The sequence below is a fragment of the Pelophylax lessonae genome, assembly GCF_965119305.1.
Source record: "Pelophylax lessonae genome assembly, chromosome: 7".
In the NCBI taxonomy this organism is placed as follows: Eukaryota; Metazoa; Chordata; class Amphibia; order Anura; family Ranidae; genus Pelophylax; species Pelophylax lessonae.
This window is the reverse complement of record NC_138774.1, coordinates 15,525,644-15,544,769: the sequence shown is the minus strand read 5'-3', so window position 1 is coordinate 15,544,769 and position 19,126 is coordinate 15,525,644. Positions and strand designations below refer to the sequence as shown.

The following is a 19,126-nucleotide window of genomic DNA, read 5'->3' as shown; positions in this document are numbered from 1 at the left end:
TCCGCTCGCTCTCCTCCCCCCCCCCCCTCCTCCTTTTCCGCTCGCTCTCCTCCCCCCCCCCCCTCCTCCTTTTCCGCTCGCTCTCCTCCCCCCCCCTCCTCCTTTTCCGCTCGCTCTCCTCCCCCCCCCCTCCTCCTTTTCCGCTCGCTCTCCTCCCCCCCCCTCCTCCTTTTCCGCTCGCTCTCCTCCCCCCCCTCCTCCTTTTCCGCTCGCTCTCCTCCCCCCCTCCTCCTTTTCCGCTCGCTCTCCTCCCCCCCCTCCTCCTTTTCCGCTCGCTCTCCTCCCCCCCCCTCCTCCTTTTCCGCTCGCTCTCCTCCCCCCCCTCCTCCTTTTCCGCTCGCTCTCCTCCCCCCCCCTCCTCCTTTTCCGCTCGCTCTCCTCCCCCCCTCCTCCTTTTCCGCTCGCTCTCCTCCCCCCCCCTCCTCCTTTTCCGCTCGCTCTCCTCCCCCCCTCCTCCTTTTCCGCTCGCTCTCCTCCCCCCCCCTCCTCCTTTTCCGCTCGCTCTCCTCCCCCCCCCTCCTCCTTTTCCGCTCGCTCTCCTCCCCCCCTCCTCCTTTTCCGCTCGCTCTCCTCCCCCCCCCCCTCCTCCTTTTCCGCTCGCTCTCCTCCCCCCCCTCCTCCTTTTCCGCTCGCTCTCCTCCCCCCCCTCCTCCTTTTCCGCTCGCTCTCTTCCCCCCCTCCTCCTTTTCCGCTCGCTCTCCTCCCCCCTCCTCCTTTTCCGCTCGCTCTCTCCCCCCCTCCTCCTTTTCCGCTCGCTCTCCTCCCCCCCCTCCTCCTTTTCCGCTCGCTCTCCTCCCCCCCTCCTCCTTTTCCGCTCGCTCTCCTCCCCCCCCTCCTCCTTTTCCGCTCGCTCTCCTCCCCCCCTCCTCCTTTTCCGCTCGCTCTCCTCCCCCCCCCCCTCCTCCTTTTCCGCTCGCTCTCCTCCCCCCCCCCTCCTCCTTTTCCGCTCGCTCTCCTCCCCCCCCCCCTCCTCCTTTTCCGCTCGCTCTCCTCCCCCCCCTCCTCCTTTTCCGCTCGCTCTCCTCCCCCCCCCTCCTCCTTTTCCGCTCGCTCTCCTCCCCCCCCTCCTCCTTTTCCGCTCGCTCTCCTCCCCCCCCCTCCTCCTTTTCCGCTCGCTCTCCTCCCCCCCCCTCCTCCTTTTCCGCTCGCTCTCCTCCCCCCCCTCCTCCTTTTCCGCTCGCTCTCCTCCCCCCCCCTCCTCCTTTTCCGCTCGCTCTCCTCCCCCCCCTCCTCCTTTTCCGCTCGCTCTCCTCCCCCCCCTCCTCCTTTTCCGCTCGCTCTCCTCCCCCCCCTCCTCCTTTTCCGCTCGCTCTCCTCCCCCCCTCCTCCTTTTCCGCTCGCTCTCCTCCCCCCCCTCCTCCTTTTCCGCTCGCTCTCCTCCCCCCCCTCCTCCTTTTCCGCTCGCTCTCCTCCCCCCCCTCCTCCTTTTCCGCTCGCTCTCCTCCCCCCCCTCCTCCTTTTCCGCTCGCTCTCCTCCCCCCCCTCCTCCTTTTCCGCTCGCTCTCCTCCCCCCCCTCCTCCTTTTCCGCTCGCTCTCCTCCCCCCCCTCCTCCTTTTCCGCTCGCTCTCCTCCCCCCCCTCCTCCTTTTCCGCTCGCTCTCCTCCCCCCCCTCCTCCTTTTCCGCTCGCTCTCCTCCCCCCCTCCTCCTTTTCCGCTCGCTCTCCTCCCCCCCTCCTCCCTTCCCCTCCTCCCTTCTGTATTGATGAACCTTCACTGTATTGCCCCCTCTAAAATAACACAAGTATGTCATGCTTCATCTCAAAGCATCTCTGCCCCATCTATAATAACAGGTACAAAGTATAATAAGATTTCCAGACAAAGGGTCTGGGAGTCCAAAATTCTTTCTATTTGGTTTAGACCATAAAAGGAAAACCTAAAACCGCCCGGTGTGTTTCAGGGGCCCAATGCTCTCCCCCCCTGGTTCCGGTATAATAAAGGATTTAGGACTTCTAGACCATTTTTGGGTGTACTCAGTGGAGGCCCGTCCATTGGGGGCACAGGGGCGCCGCCCCTTTAGCCATGCATCCGGCCCCCTAATCTACATGCAGGGCGCCGGACGCATGGATTCCAATGGGGTTTTTTTTTTGAAGCACGTGATTAGAGCCAGAGGCTCGAATAGGCTTAAAAAAAAAAAGGGGTGGGCTCGGGGCGCAGAGAACAGTGCCCTGAGCCCCACCCAGTTGTGTGACAATAGCAAATGAATATTTGCTATTGCCACACTGATTCTCCTCCCGGGCCAATCAGGAAGCCGGTCCTGAGACCTGTTTTCCGATTGGCCGGAAGGAGAAGGCATGCTATTGGCCAAGAAGGGGGGGGAGGAGACGGCCACCGAGTAGGGACATGATGGAGCCTGAGGGGGAAGCCACCGCCGCCGCTGCTTGTTATTCCAGAGGAACAAGGTAAGTAAACTGGTGGGCTGGCGGGCGGGGGGGAGATGTCTAGAAGAGTCCTCCTCGCAACCACTGATCCAGTTCAGACTACCAAGGAAGGTGGCTGAGAAGAAAACTAATTTTCTCTTACGTCCTCTGACAGTTGCCGCCCACTCATTCAGACTGAATGAGTGGGCGGCGACTGTCCGATGACTCGGAGAAAGGAATTTTACGATAAGATTTTACAAAAATTCAGTTTTGATAGTAAACCTTGATTGACACATCAGACTTGGTGTCCTCTTCTGTCCCGTCTGCAGGTAATGCACAGGAGCCTACAACAGATGTGGTGAGTGAAGCTGAGGAGAAGCAAGTGTCACAATTCAACAGGCTCTTCGAGAAGTTGATGGAACAGAACCGTGGAGAAGAACGGAAAAAGCAGCGTCCAGTGGCTGAACCCGAGGAGCCGTTGGAAGGAGATGCAGAAGAGGAGCTGGAGAAGACGGAGGAGGAGGGCCCACTACTGATGGAGAGCACCGAGAGGAAGACCAGTCTGGAATCTATAGACGCTCTGGAGGAGGAGGAGGTTGATGAGCCGACAACCCAGCTAAAGACTCCTCGGAAAAAATCAGGAGAGCCGACCGTGCGGCCAACAGGAGACAAACATGCGAAGAAATCTAAACTGATCAACCGCAATGACGTCCTTCCTGTGAAGGCTCCCAAGGTTCGGACACCTCTGCTGCCCACCACTGTGGAGGAAGAGGAGGAGGTGAGGATCTGAGAAAGAATGGAGTAGATATTTAACTTCGGACGTGTGTATGGGTTACTGATTGCAACCAGTCAGTAAATGAGATAAAATTTAAATATGTACATTTTAATAAATAAAAGTATACATAAAATAAAAATAAACCTAAAATGAATATAAATCCATAAAAATTACATGTATAAAATATATAATAAACCTAGAATTTATTTTTATAGGTTTATAATTATTTTATGTTTTTATTATTTTATTATATATTTTATACATGTAATTTTTATATATTCATATTTATTTTTATTTTGCTATATATTTTATACATATAATTTATTTTTATAGATTTTTTATTTGTTAGGTTTATTATTTTACTATACTATATAATAGGCTTCAAAAAAGGTAGGGCTCGGGGCGCAGAGCACTGCACTTCGAGCCCACCCAGTTGTGTGACAATAGCGAATGAATATTCGCTATTGCCATACTGATTCTCCTCCCGGGCCAATCAGATAGCTGGTCCTGAGACCTATTTTTATAGGTTTATAATTTTATGTTTATTATTTTATTATTTTTATACATGTAATTTTTATAGATTTATATTTTAGGTTTATTTTACGATATATTTTTTACATATTTATTTTTATAGATTTTTATTTATTTTAGCTTTATTATTTTACTATATATTTTATACATAGTTTATTTTTATAGATTTATATTTGGTTTATTTTACTATATATTTTATACTTAAATATAAACCTATAAAAATAAAGTATAAAATATATAGTAAAATCGACTATAAATCTATAAAAATAAACTGTATGTATAAAATATATAGTAAAATAATAAACCTAAAATATAAATCTATAAAAATAAATTGTGTATAAAATATATAGTAAAATAAATATAAATTTTATACATATAATTTATTTTTATAGATTTTATATTTATTTTAGGTTTATTATTTTACTATTTTATACATACAGTTTATTTTTTTAGGTTTATATTTATTTTAAGTATAATATATATATATATATATATATATATATATATATATATATATATATATATATATATATATATATATATATATATATATATATATATATATATATATATATAGTAAAATAATAAATCTAAAATAAATAGAAATCTATAAAAATAAATTTATGTATAAAATATATAAATAAAATAAGAAAATAAAACAAATCAGTAAATCGGGAATAGGCTAGCTTTTTTTTTTTTTTTTTTTATTTCTTTTCCAGTACAAGTTGGAAACCTGATTAGTTGGTATAAGCAAGCATATCCCCATTGTGCCAGTCATTTAACCACTTCTGGATCCGAAGATTTTCCCCCCTTAATGACCAGGCCATATTTTGCGATTTGGCACTGCGTTATTTTAACGGACGATTGCGTGGTCGTGTGGCGCTGTACCCAAATAAAATTGATGTCTTTTTTTTTCCGCACAAATAGAGCTTTCTTTTGGTGGTATTTGATCACCTGTGCGTTTTTTTTTTTTTTTTTTGCGCTATAAACAAAAAAAAAAGACAATTCTGGGGAAAAAAAAACAATATTTTTCACATTCTGCTATAAAAAAAAAAAAAAAAAGTAAAATCTAAATTTAACATTTTAGGCCAATTTGTATTCTGCTACATATTTTTGGGAAAAAAAAAAAAAAAAACTAAATAAATTGCAATAAGCATATTTTGATTGGTTTGCGCAAAAGTTATCGCGTCTACAAACTACAGGAAAGATTTGTCATTTTTATTGTTTGTTATTATTTTTTTTTTTTACTAGTAATGGTGGCGATCTGCGATTTTTAGAGGGACTGCGACATTGCGGCGGACAGATCGGACCCCTGACTGACATTTTTGACACTTTTGGGGGGACCAGTGACATTACTACAGTGCTAAAAATATGCACTGTTACTGTAATAATGACACTGGCATAGAAGCGGTTGACACTGTGGGTGTTCAAAGGGTTAAGGCTCACTAGGGGGTGTTTTCTAACTGTATGGGGGAGGGACTTGTGAAATGAACAAACAGACCTATGCTCCTATATAGAAGGTTCACAGGAGCTCTGTGATCATTTCAGCGAGAAGAACGGTCAGCTGTGTTTACAACAGACAGTTGTGCTCTCTCAGCGAGGAGTGATCGTGGGTGTCAGGTGGCAATCGCGGCCGCTGGCTCCGTGCATCGGCTTCCCCGCATACGTCAGTTCGTGCAGCCGAGCCAACCTGTCACATTATATCTGCGATGGGCGGTCGGCAACTGGTTAAAAAACCTTTCTATTTTCATTACATTATTTCAGGGCTCGACAAACCCCAGGTCGCATTGGCGACTAGAATTAGCGACCTGGCGCCTGGGGTGCCCTGCAGGAGGTGTCCTGTCCCTTTTGCGCTCCCCCCACAACCTTCCTGAGTGTACAGACTACCGCGCCGTCCGAAAATTGAGGCTCCGGCTTTTGGGCCTTCTTCTGTGAGATGAGAGAGGCTTCCAACGGGGAACTGGCGCCCTCTTGTGGTGGCCGGGAGTTTCACAAGCAGTCACTTATGACTTTCCACTGCCTGTTCTCAATGCCTGTCCATCTCCTTCGCAGGAGATGAGATGGAAGATTTTGCAGGCTTCTTCATCTCCCTGTCCACTTACCTTTGCTTAAAGGTAAGTGGACAGGGAGTGTGGTTATAATTATTTATTTTTTAAATTATTTAAAAAATAATTTTTTTTTTTTTTAATTTAATGAAAAAAATAATATATATATATATATATATATATATATATATATATATATATATATATATATATATATATATATATATATATATATATATATATATATAATAAAAAAAAAATTATATTATATGGCCATGCCACAGCCGAAGGCCCCTTTCACACGGGCTGTCTGATCAGTTCCACCTGCCAGTTTCTCAGGCAGACCTGATCGGACCATTCATTCTCCTCTATGGAGCAGTAATCTGCCGCCATCTGATCCTGTCTGCCAAAAACAGACGGATGGTGGTTCTATTTTCTATCCATCCCGTGGATCGGATCAGATGGCATCTGATGGAAACAGACAGACGGTCTGTTTCCATCCGATTGCCCTATAGAGAGCGGGGTTCTAGTCGTATTTATGTGTAAATTAAGTATCAGTTTTTTTTTTTTTTTTTTTAAATAAAGTTTGGTTGTTAGTTTAAAAAAAAAAAAAAAAACTGGCTCAAACTTTTTTAGCTGGCTCCTAGATTTCAGGCAAATTTGTCAAGCCCTGCCTTAATTTTAGACCTAGTGATGTGCTCAAATTGAAAAAGTGATGCAGCCAGGCTAGGCCATTTTGCTGAAATGTCATTGCAGCAACTCAAAATGGTCCTTGCTAGTTTTCATCGCCCCCCCCATATGTGTTTGTATGCATGTCTGACAACGTCGGGGCATGCTCCTAATGAGACGACGGATGGTGTCCTGGGGCACTCTATCCAAAACTTAAAAAGAAGAAATGTTGTCTTTTGGTTATACTTTAAATCCTTTCTTTCCCCCCCCATTGTCACCAGTCAGTATCCCTATACACCAGGGGTCTGCAACCTTTAAGACAAAAAGAACCACTTGGACCCGTTTCCGAAGGGAAAAAAAAATAACTGGGAGCCGCAAAACCATTGCGACATTTAAAACAAATATAACACTGCATATATGCCCCCTTTCAATGTAGTGACCAGCGTACATGCCCCTTTCAATGGTGGTGACCAGCGTACATACCCCTTTCAATGGTAGTGACCAGCATACATGCCCCTTTCAATGGTGGTGACCAGCGTACATACCCCTTTCAATGGTAGTGACCAGCATACATGCCCCTTTCAATGGTGGTGACCAGCGTACATACCCCTTTCAATGGTGGTGACCAGCGTACATGCCCCTTTCAATGGTGGTGACCAGCGTACATACCCCTTTCAATGGTGGTGACCAGCGTACATGCCCCTTTCAAAGGTGGTGACCAGCGTACATGCCCCTTTCAAAGGTGGTGACCAGCGTACATGCCCCTTTCAATGGTGGTGACCAGCGTACATACCCCTTTCAATGGTGGTGACCAGCGTACATGCCCCTTTCAAAGCAGTGACCAGCGTACATGCCCCTTTCAAAGCAGTGACCAGCGTACATGCCCCTTTCAATGGTGGTGACCAGCGTACATGCCCCTTTCAATGGTGGTGACCAGCGTACATGCCCCTTTCAATGGTGGTGACCAGCGTACATGCCCCTTTCAAAGCAGTGACCAGCGTACATGCCCCTTTCAAAGCAGTGACCAGCGTACATACCCCTTTCAATGCAGAGACCAGCGTGCGTGCATGCCCCCTTCAAAGCATCACTTCACTTACCTGCCATCACCGTGCCTGGCGTGCTGCTGACGGGAGTGGGGTCTCGGTCGGACGTCTTCTTCTTCCTCGACCTGCATTCGCGCTGCTGCCCTCCTCTCTGACGGCGGGCGGGAAGGTGACGTCGGGACGGTGCGTAACGCACGCACCGCCCCCCACGCGACGTCACCCGGGATGTCCTCTATTATTGGTCCAGCCTGGACCAATCACAGCCAGGACAGCGCCAGTGTCCAGTGTCGGGGCGCATTGCTATGCGCACCGATGACACCCAGAAGGCCGCCAATCGGCGGCTCTTCGTGACGCGCAGTGCGCCTCCTCCCCTCATCCGCCCCGACAAAGGTTTAAAAGAGCCGCATGCGGCTCCGGAGCCACGGGTTGCAGACCTATGCTATAGACCCCCACACCAGTCATATGACGACCCTGTACTGCTTTGGTGACGGTATGTAAAAAATACATTAAAAATAAAAATTTAAGAAAATAAAAAAATATTTTATTTTCCAAAAAATTGTGACAAAAAAATTGTACTTTTTAAACTCGTGCCTCTTACTAAATACCTTGGGGGATATTTGTAGATAGATATATCTCTATAATATATATATATATATTTCTCTTCCGTCCTCCGACAGTCGCCGCCTCTCCATATTCGTCACAATGGGGTAATTGACCTTTGCTCCGTAGGAGTAGCTAGGCAACAGAATATGTCAATATTAAAGCTTTTAGCATATCCCACCCCCAGGGGGTGGTCCCCTCAGTCAATACCCTCCTACCTCCTGTATCCATACCTCAGTTTCATTGTCTAGCTTTCAGGAGTTAGCAGGCTGTTTCTGTGCTGGGGTTTTTTGCCTCAGCCTTTATCTTCTTTTTGATTTTATTTGAGTGTTTTTTCTCTCTCTTTACTTGGCTGTTTGTTTCTTCAGCTTTAGTTAGTTCTTCTGATGAAGAGGAACGTGCGGGCTGGGTCTCGGGCTGGCCCCCCTGGTCGCAGGTTGTGGGTCAGTGGCTTCCCAGCCTGCCATCGAGCGTTCAGTCAGGTTTTTTTCCTGGCATGTGTGAACGACCCATCCCTGTTCGCTGCAGGGATGCTGCGGTGAGGTGGCTACCTCACTGGACGCCATGCGGTTTCGCACCGCAGTTCTGCTGCGTCCTGGCTGCGACTCTCCCTGTCCTCTGTGCAGCGGCTTGATCGCTTGGGCGGGCTCCCCACGCCATTCAGAAGGTAAGTGTACTCTGTGTGGGGACCTGTCTGTTTAGTGGGTGTCAGTCTGGGACTGTGTGACCCTGCTTCTGTACACACATTGGGCTCCCTGTTTGTTTTTTCCTGCTTCTGTGGGCTGCAAGGAGGGGGGCCATCCTGCACTGTTTCTGTGTTTCAGACTGTGTGCTTTTTTTGCTGTGTGACATGCTGTATGCTGCGGGGCATGTTGTGACCATGTTGTGCATACATGCGGCGGCCGCTGCTGCGGTCCGCCATTATTTTATTATACTGCAGGCGTGTGATGGTGTTTTTACTATGTGCGGGGAGCGGCGTTTTTGACGCCAAGCGCCGACATTTTGGTGGCGATCGCTCCAGCCTCATGATAGCACTGCAGGGTCTCTGCCTTTACTTCCTCCTCCGGCGGCCATTTTTTTGTAGCCTTCCATAGGCTTTATAGGAGCGGCCTTGATTGCATCACTTCTTTTTCCCTGGTCACACCGATCGATACAGCAGCAGCAGTGATCTCTCCAGGTTTTTATCCTCTTTATTCCTGTATTCCTTGCCTGAGTTTGTACTTTTCCCTGTGGGGGTCGGCTTGTGCTGGTGTGTGTGAGCGGTGGGCTGCGCTCGCCGCGCTTTTAAAGGGGCAGTTACCCTTTTTTATCCTGCAAACTTTTGGGGGCATGGATTCTCAGGAAAGCAAATTTCCTCCCACTTTACTGGGAGGCCAAGGGGCTGCTGCTGTTTCCCCTGAGGGGGGCGATTTGGCCACCATTGTGGCTAACCTGGCTGCTCAGGTACAGATGCTTGTGGCTGCTCAATCCACAAAATGGCCCAGAGTTTAAATCTCCTCTGATTCAGAGGGCGATGGTGATGGGGCTGCTATGGCTGGGGTCCCCTTATCGGGGTCCCGTTCGTCCCTGGACTTTGCAGGGTCGGAAGGGGAGGCAGAGGTTGAAGGGGTTGATGATTCCCCCCCCTGGCTCGTCTGAAGAGCTTGCAATCATGGATGAATTGGTTGCTTCTATTAAACAAACGCTGCATTTACAGGATGAACCGTGTCCTCCTGCCGTCCTGGCTTCTTATGGGACACAGCGGAGACGCAAAACATCGCAGGTTTTTCCTTGCACTGAGGATTTTCAGCGCGCTGTTAGTGAACAATGGCGCAATCTAAAAAAGCCTTTTGCTGTGCCAAGTAGGTTCAAGCTGCGTTATCCTTTCACGCTCGCCACTGATGAACGCTGGTGTGTACCACCTCCGGTGGATCACGCGGTGGCGGTTTTGAATAAATCCACTGCGATTCCGGCAGAGGATACCCCGGTGTTCCGGGACCCTACGGACAGTAGACTGGAGTCTCTTGCCCGCCATACTTACTCGGTTACCGGTTCCATGCTAAAAGCTATTTTTGCTTCCCTTATGGCAGCTCAGGCTGTCGCGGATTGGACGCAGGTACTCAGGCGCGTCCTGGTGGCTGATTCTGCCCCACCGACAACATTGGCTATGGTGGATCAGATTCATCAGGGTGTCATGTATTTGTGTGATGCGGAATTAGATGTAATTCCTTTGGCTGCACGTGTACACAGCGTGGCGGTGTTGACACGCCGTTTGATTTGGCTGAAATGTTGGTCTGTGGACCAATCTTCTCGCAAGACTTTGGCTAATTTGCCCTATACGGGATCTCGCCTTTTTGGCGACTCACTGGATACGCTGATTAAGGGGATCTCTGGGGGTAAGAGCACGCTCTTGCCCCAATCTCACAAGGCTAAGGGTGCTCAAGGTAAGAAGCATGCTTCGTTTAGGCCCTCTCAGGGGTCCTTTCGTGCCTTTCGGTCGCACTATAAGGGCAAGCCCTTCAAGGGTCAAGGCTCCCAAAAGAAACCGTGGACAGGTAAGCAGAAGTCCGGCCAGTCCGGGTCAGCTGCCCATAACAATGCGGCCTGAAGGGACGCCCTCACCCAGTTCTGGGGTGGGGGGACGTTTGCTCGGTTTTCTTCAACCCTGGCTGGCCCGCGTTCGGGACAGGTGGGTTCAGGAGATCGTTCGGTCCAGGTACAAGATCGAGTTCCTGTCTCGGCCGGCGAACAGGTTTTTTCCCTCAAATCTTCAACTGTCTCCGGAGCGTTTGCGGGATCTGCACCTGGCGGTGCGGGACCTGCGGGCTCAGGGAGTGGTGGTTCCGGTGCCTCATCGGGACAGATTTCGGGGGTTTTATTCAAATCTGTTCACTGTGCCCAGGAAGGAGGGCAAGGTACGTCCGATTCTGGACTTGAAAGCTCTGAACCGCTTTGTGCGGGTTCGCAAGTTCCGCATGGAATCCCTGCGCTCGGTGGTGGCTGCTCTAGTTCCGGGAGAATTCATGGCATCCATCGACTTGAAGGATGCGTATCTTCACATCCCCATTTTCGAGGGTCACCAGAGGTACTTTCGATTCGCCATCGCGGAGGATCATTACCAGTTCGTGGCGTTACCCTTCGGTGTCGCTTCGGCTCCGCGGGTGTTCACCAAGGTGCTTGCACCGGTTCTGGCCTTATTGAGAGCCCAGGGTATCTCAATCCTGGGGTATCTGGACGACATTCTGGTTCGGTCTGCGACCAGTCAGGGTCTGGTGAAGGACCTGTCCGTCACGATGCAGACTCTGCAGGAGTTTGGTTGGACGATAAACTTCCCAAAATCGACGCTGTGCCCGTCGGTTCGTCTTCCCTATCTGGGAATGATCCTGGACTCTGTTCAGGCGAAGGTCTTCCTACCGGATGGACAAGCTCAGGACACTTCAGGACGAAGTCAGGTCCCTTCGGGACGTTCCGTACACGTCCCTCCAGACGGGCATGCGGTGTCTAGGTTTGATGGTCTCTGCTTTCGAGGCGATTCCCTTTGCCCAGTTTCACACGAGGGGTCTCCAGGCGGAGATCCTGTTTAGGTGGGACGGGCGACCGCAATCTCTGGATCTTCAGATCTCGTTGAGTCCTCGCACCAGAAGGGATCTTCTGTGGTGGCTCCAGTCCCCGGCGGTGTCGGGGGGCAAGTCTTTTCGTCCGCTTTCATGGACGGTGATCACCACGGATGCCAGCCTGTCGGGCTGGGGTGGTGTTCTGGGCGTTCTGTCCACCCAGGGTACTTGGTCGGAGGGGGAATCCTCCCTTCCGATCAACATTCTGGAATTGCGAGCAATAAATCTCTGCCTTCGACGTTGGACGGACAAGCTTCAGGGCCGTCCGGTTCGGGTGCAGACGGACAATGCCACAGCGGTGGCCTACATCAACCACCAAGGGGGCACCAGGAGTGCCCGGGCGGCTCGGGAAGTGGCCGATATTCTGTCCTGGGCCGAGACGCACGTCCCGGCGATCACGGCGGTTCACATTCCGGGGGTGGAGAACTGGCAAGCGGATTATCTGAGTCGCCAGTCTCTGGACCAGGGGGAATGGTCGCTCCACCCGGATGTCTTCCGGATGTTGTGCGCGAAGTGGGGTCATCCCGGATGTGGACCTGTTCACGTCTCGTCTGAACAACAAGGTGGAAAGGTTCGTGGCAAGGACGCGCGATCCTCGGGCAGACGCGTCAGACGCGTTAGTGGCTCCGTGGCATCAGTATCGACTGATGTATGCCTTTCCACCGATTCAACTGCTATCCCGGTTCCTTCGCAGGCTGTCCTCGGAACCGCTCACGGTGATTCTGGTGGCGCCAGACTGGCCCTGCCGGTCTTGGTACGCAGACCTCGTGAATCTGGCGGTCGACGCTCCATGGCGTCTGCCTCTTCGAGAAGATCTTCTGTCTCAAGGACCGATATTCCATCCTGCTTTAGTTGCTGGCTTTGACGGCCTGGCTGTTGAAACCGAGGTCCTGAAGGATAGGGGTCTCTCCCCGGAGGTCATTCATACTTTGATCAATGCTAGAAAGGCCTCTTCGGGGAAGATTTACTACCGTACTTGGAAGGCCTATTTTGCCTGGTGTGAGTCTAGGGGGTTTTCCCCCCGCTCATACTCGGTGTCTCGGGTGTTGTCTTTCCTTCAAACGGGTGTGGACCAGCGTTTGGCGTTGGCCACGATTAAGGGTCAGATTTCTGCACTGGCCGTTCTCTTTCAACGCCCTGTGGCGTCTAATTCTCTGGTTGGCACTTTTGTCCAAGGGGTGCGACACCTGGTCCCTCCTCGAAGGGAGCCTTTGCCTCCATGGGACTTGAACCTTGTTCTGTCCGTGTTACAACATGCTCCCTTTGAGAAGATCAGGGAGATCTCATTGCCTCTGTTGTCTAAGAAGGTCGCCTTTTTGGTGGCGATCACTTCGGCTCGCAGAGTGTCGGAGCTGGCAGCTTTGTCCTGCAGGTCTCCGTATCTGGTGCTTCACTTAGATAAGGTGGTCTTGCGACCTAATCCTTCTTTTCTTCCGAAAAGGATCTCGGAATTTCACCTCAATGAGGACATTGTCTTGCCTTCACTTTGCGCGAAGCCTAAGCATCCGAAGGAGGTGGCCTTACATTCCTTGGATGTTGTTTGGGCGATCAGGGTTTACCTGTCATCGACAAAATCCTTTCGCAAGACGGATTCTCTCTTTGTCCTTCCTGAGGGACCTCGGAAGGGCATGGCGGCGTCGGCTTCTACCATCGCCAAATGGATCAGACAGACCATTGAGCAGGCCTATGCTTTGAAGGGAAAAGTTCCCCCTATGCCTGTGAAGGCGCACTCTACCAGATCTGAGTACGTCTTGGGCCTGTCATCATCGGGCTTCTGTGGCCCAGGTGTGTAAGGCGGCGACTTGGTCGTCCGTTCACACCTTCTCAAAGTTCTACAAAGTGGATGTTCAGGCATCGGCAGATGCTTCCTTTGGCCGCAAGGTTCTTAGTGCGGCAGTACCTTAGGGTCCCTTGTTTTTGGGCCCTTGGCTGTTTGGGATGTTTTTATCCCTGGGTTATTTGTTCTTCCTGGGTTGTTGCTCCTGTTGAGCAAAGTTTTTTTCATGCTGCCCAGCTGGTTTCCTTCTTTTGGTAAGGTTACTTTCTCTGATGTGGGTCCGGCGTTGCCTTAGGCGCGGCTGCGTTTCCCACCCCTCATGTTTGCACTGCTTTGGGACGTCCCCATTGTGACGAATATGGAGAGGCGGCGACTGTCGGAGGACGTAAGAGAAAACTGAATTTTTGTAAAATCTTACCTGTAAAATTCTTTTCTCTGAGTCCTCCGACAGTCGCCGCCCCCGCCCCTCTTTTGGGGTTTATGTACTCTACTGCTATTCTACTGAAACTGAGGTATGGATACAGGAAGCAGGAGGGTATTGACTGAGGGGACCACCCCCTGGGGGTGGGATATGCTAAAAGCTTTAATATTGACATATTCTGTTGCCTAGCTACTCCTACGGAGCAAAGGTCAATTACCCCATTGTGACGAATATGGAGAGGCGGCGACTGTCGGAGGACTCAGAGAAAGGAATTTTACAGGTAAGATTTTACAAAAATTCCGTTATACATACATACACACAAACATACACACATATACGTGTGTGTGTGTATATGTATGTGTATGTATATATATATATATATATATATATATATATACAGTAAACCCCCCTCCATTGCGGGGGTTACGTTCCGGACCCAGCCGCGAAAAGTGAAATTCCGCGAAATAGGAAAACCCTATTAAAATGCATTGTAGGCATGTTTTTTTACTGTCACTGTACGTGTAGAAGCATTTTAAGGTCTTTAAACACACTTTTAAAACAATAGAAACTCATTTAAACACATAAAAGATACTAAGAGACATAGCAAGAGCTATGGAAAACACAAAAATATTTCATTTTTAATGATTTATATAGTAAAATAACATTACAAAAAAAACCGCGAATTACCGGGACCGCAAAAACTGAACCGCGATGTAGCGGGGGATTACTGTATATATATATATATATATATATATATATATATATATATATATAGTGTGTGTGTGTATATGTATATATATATTCCAAAAAAAACAGTGGTGATCAAATGCCGCCAAAAGAAAGCTCAGTCTCAAATTTAATGATAAAAAAATGTAATTTGGGTACAGTGTTGCATGACTGAGTAATCGTCATTCAAAGTGTGACAGCGCTGAAATTTGAGAATTGGCCTGGGGAGGAAGGGGGTGAAGTGTTTGATATTGAAGTGGTTAAAAAGTTAAAATCTTTGGAAGAAACCAGAGTGAATGAGGCCTACCTTTTTAAAAAATAAATAAATAAAATCTTGTCTTGCTTAGGAGGAGCTTTAAAAAATAAATAACAATCTTATCTTGCTTAGGAGGAGGACGATGAGATTGCACAAAAAATGATCATAAAAGAAGCGTTCGCAGGTGATGATGTCATCAAGGACTTCCTTAATGAAAAGAAGAAGGCTGAGCAGGCCGGGAAACCTAAAGACATCAACTTGGTGTTGCCCGGATGGGGGGAATGGGGTGGAACCAACCTCAAAGTCAGCTATAAAAAACGCAGACGGTAAGAAACGGCTGTGGTGGGTGGAGCTAAGACACTTAACCAGTTGCAGACTTTGGTGTGCTACCCACGTCCAGAATAATGTCATTATATTACACAGAATGCCCGATCCTTCTGCCCCACTGCCGGGATCCCCCCGTCCCAGTACAGGGCAAGTCAGCTCTGATTAATCACAGCTGTATTGCTGAGTACCAGCAATTTGAGCTGTAAAAAAAAAAAAGCAGTCTAGCAATGTTTATCAACAACATTGCTCAACTGCTAATACAGAAAGATACAAAGAAACAAAATTTAATTTTGTATCCTTCTGTTCATCTACAGATCAAAGGAATGATTTGAGCTGCAGATGAAGTCAGTTAAAGTGGAAGTATATCCTCCTATTGTTTTTAGCCAAAAAAGCTGCCATCGTGACTTCTGTGTAATCTACGACTGCCATGATGCTGCATGTGATCAGTTATGACACCAGCCATTGGATGATTTGACAGTTTGGGTGAGAGCACAACCAATTGGACAGTTACATTCCTTTCACGCGCCGAAAATGTAACTTTTTTTTTTTCAACTGTTAAATTGGTGGGTTTACTTCTGTTTTAAAGCAACCTGTTTTTTTTTTTTTTTTGCTTTTTGCTAAACGTTCCTCTTTAACCCCCTATTAACCCTAATTGACTCCTTATTCTCCTTCTGTTATACATTTCATATTTTTCTGCTGATTTTTTTTAAATTGTAAATATTTTTAACTTTTTTTTTTTTTTTTGTTTGCTTTTATAATATTTTTACACCTTTTTTAATGTATATATTTACACGTATCACCTTTAAAAAAAAAAAAAAAAAAAAAACAAAAGTGAAAAAAAAAAATGTAATTTGTAAATGACTTTGCAATGCTTTGCACAAGAATCATAATTTGTGTCATTTTAAAATGGAGAAATTACAGAATAAAATGCATATGCAGTACAGCTATTTATTTTTAGACTTACACCGGTCAAAAAAAAAAAAAAAAGCTAATTTTGTTACATTTGTCAAAGGATTGTGGAAAAAAAATTGTTGCAAGACCATATTCATTAAAAGAAGCCTTGCTTGTACTTAAAGCGGAGTTCCGGACACAGATGTAATTTTTTAAAAAACATACCCCCGGGACAGTCAGGGCTAGTAGATTCCACAATGGATAGCCTCTGATCTGTCCCGGTTCGCACTTACCTTTTAGAAGAAATACTTACTTATAAAATTTCTTCCACAGCGTTTCCATCTCTCTTGTGGGCAGCTGAAGCCGGCGCGGTCCTCTTCTGCGTCGTCTTCCGCGTCTTCTTCTCCCAGACTGCGCCGCACCGGCCCCTCTCGTCACTTCCGGTGCGGCGCCGCATTCCTAAACCGCTTCTTGGCATGTGGCGTCGCACGGAAATGACGTGCGGGGCCGGTGCCTTCGCATTGATTCCTGGGAGCGATGACGTTCAGCTCCCAGGAATCATTGCGAGACAGGAAGTGACGGCGGAGCCGCGGCGCTGAGGGAGGAAGTACCCTGAGGTGAGTATTTACGATCTTCAATTACAAGGTGAGTTTAAAAAAAAAAAAAAAACCCTAACTATCCAATTCCTTTTCAGGTTGTGCAGAACTAGCGGACGGGCACAAAAAAAAAAAATCGATTTTGTGCCCGGAACTCCGCTTTAAAACCACAATATATTAGGGATGCACCGAAATGAAATTCTTGGCCGAAGCCGAATAATAATAAAATGTTTGGCCGAAGGCCGAATACCGAACGCGGTGTTTTGCATTTTTTCCATTTATTTTGCCAATTTTTTGTCCTCTCTCTTGTCCTCTCATGTCTCTCTCTCTCTCTCTCTTGTCCTCTCACTCTCTCTCTCTTGTCCTCTCATGTCTCTCTCTATCTCTTGTCCTCTCTCTCTCGTCCTCTCATGTCTCTCCCTCTCCCTAAATGTTACTGTAGGGAATGGGATTCAGTGCACACTGCAGCCTTGTACCATAGGGTTAATGTTAGTGACACTGTAGGGATTGGGAAGGATGCTGGGAACGGAAATCAGGAAGCATGCAGGCAGCCTTGTAAATTTTAATTGCAGATACAGGGCACTGGGCAGGTCAGGGTTAATGTGGTAACATCAATTACTCAGCGACAGTCAGTCAGTGTCAGTGTGGACTCGATCAGATTATACAGTGACAGACAGTCTCTCATAGTGGTGGTAGTAGGAGGCTGGAGGTGGACTAGTAGTAGCCTGGAAAGGAGCACAGCCGCATACATACATTACTCACTCGTGCACTGCAGCCCGCCCCACACATTCAGTGAGTCTTACTCTCCTCCCTAGTTTTTTCAATGGCACATTCAGGAAGCCAATCACGCCGTGAGAAGCGGCACAGCGGAACCAATCAGGTGTGCAGGCACGCATGATTGGTTCGCTGTGCAGCTAATCACGGCGTGATTGGCTTCCTGAATGTGCCATTGAAAAAACTAGGGAGGAGAGTAAGACTCACTGAATGTGTGGGGCGGGCTGCAGTGCACGAGTGAGTAATGTATGTATGCTCACCGCTGAAGTGTCCCGGCTTCCCCTGCCTAACACGGAAGTCTGTGAGTCCTCCTGTCCTCCCCTGAGTCCCTTCCCCCTGTAAATATCGTGACCTCGGCGATATGAATATCGCCTACGGCCACAGAACGATAGTCAATATCATATCGACTATCGTTCAGCCCTATTATTCGAAAATGACTGGAAACCTCCAAACATTATAGATAGATCGATATAGAGAATAGATATAGAGAAGCCGCTCGGCTGTCATTATAAGGAGCGGGAGGGGACGTTTTGAATGCTTTTAAGTGCAGATGAGGGGTTTGGGGTCTTTTGGACCCCCAGATCCCTCCACAAGAGTACCTGTCAAGAAACCATAATTTAAATGTACAAAAATATTGGCCCATATCGACCGATATCGATATGCAATGGCCAAAATATCGGTATCGGCAAAGAAAAACCGATATCGGTCGAGCACTACAGCCAACACTCGGGAGGGGTGGTTCGTATTACCCCTGAAAGGCATTGGGTTTTCATTGGCAGTTTTAAATAAAAATACCATTCATTTGCTGCATAGATTCCTTACCCTTTTATGTACTTAACACTGATGGGTGATCCACAGAAATCCCAGGACAATTGAAAAGCTGCCAGTTGGCATCAATACTTTTTATACACATTGAGTAACCCACTACTTAATAAATGATGGGCGCACTGTAATCCTTCTGAGCCAGGGTGGTGCCCGGATCCATCGGGGGCATACTGTAATCTTAGCCAGGGTGGTGCCCGGATCCATCGGGGGCATACTGTAATCTTAGCCAGGGTGGTGCCTGGATATATCGGGGCGCACTGTAATCGTTCTGAGCCCAGGGTGGTGCCTGGATCCATCGGGGCGCACTGTAATCGTTCTGAGCCAGGGTGGTGCCCGGATCCATCGGGGCGCACTGTAATCGTTCTGAGCCAGGGTGGTGCCCGGATCCATCGGGGTGCACTGTAATCGTTCTGAGCCAGGGTGGTGCCCAGATCCATCGGGGGGCACTGTAATCTTAGCCAGGGTGGTGCCCGGATCCATCGGGTTGCACTGTAATCTTAGCCAGGCTGGTGCCCGGATCCATCGGGGCGCGCTGTAATCTTAGCCAGGGTGGTGCCCGGATCCATCGGGGTGCTGTCATTTGGTGTCCTACCACACGTGTGAAGCATCATGGATGTGGGCTTTCTTCCCCCGGTGCTGCACACGTATTTGTGCTGGGAGCGCGCTCATCAACTCCCCCCCCCCCCCCCCCCCCCCCCAAGACAGAGCTTCTGGTCTTAAAATAACGATCTATCAGGAGTCGAGATGACCGGCTCCTGATCACATGACCACGGTGATAGCCAATTTGAATGATCACTAGGACCCGCCCCTGTACCGTTTTTTTCCTTCTTTTAGGATCACATTGGGTGATGGGTTTCCTGCCCCGTGCATGGTTGCGTGGATCCCCCTGCTGGCAGCCCCAGAGCTGCACGGACACAGC

The 19,126-nt window shown here is 48.2% G+C and overlaps 1 protein-coding gene across 1 annotated transcript in view; it reads left to right on the top strand.

The window, feature by feature from the left end:
• Positions 1–19,126, top strand: part of UTP14A (UTP14A small subunit processome component) — a gene marked incomplete at its 5' end in the record, with an annotated part of 61,572 nt that overhangs the window by 31,117 nt on the left and 11,329 nt on the right. The window contains 2 exons of the mRNA XM_082263187.1: positions 2,688–3,136; positions 14,927–15,120. Of these exons, the coding sequence (XP_082119313.1) occupies positions 2,688–3,136; positions 14,927–15,120 (643 nt within the window). The remainder of the gene's footprint in view (positions 1–2,687; positions 3,137–14,926; positions 15,121–19,126) is intronic.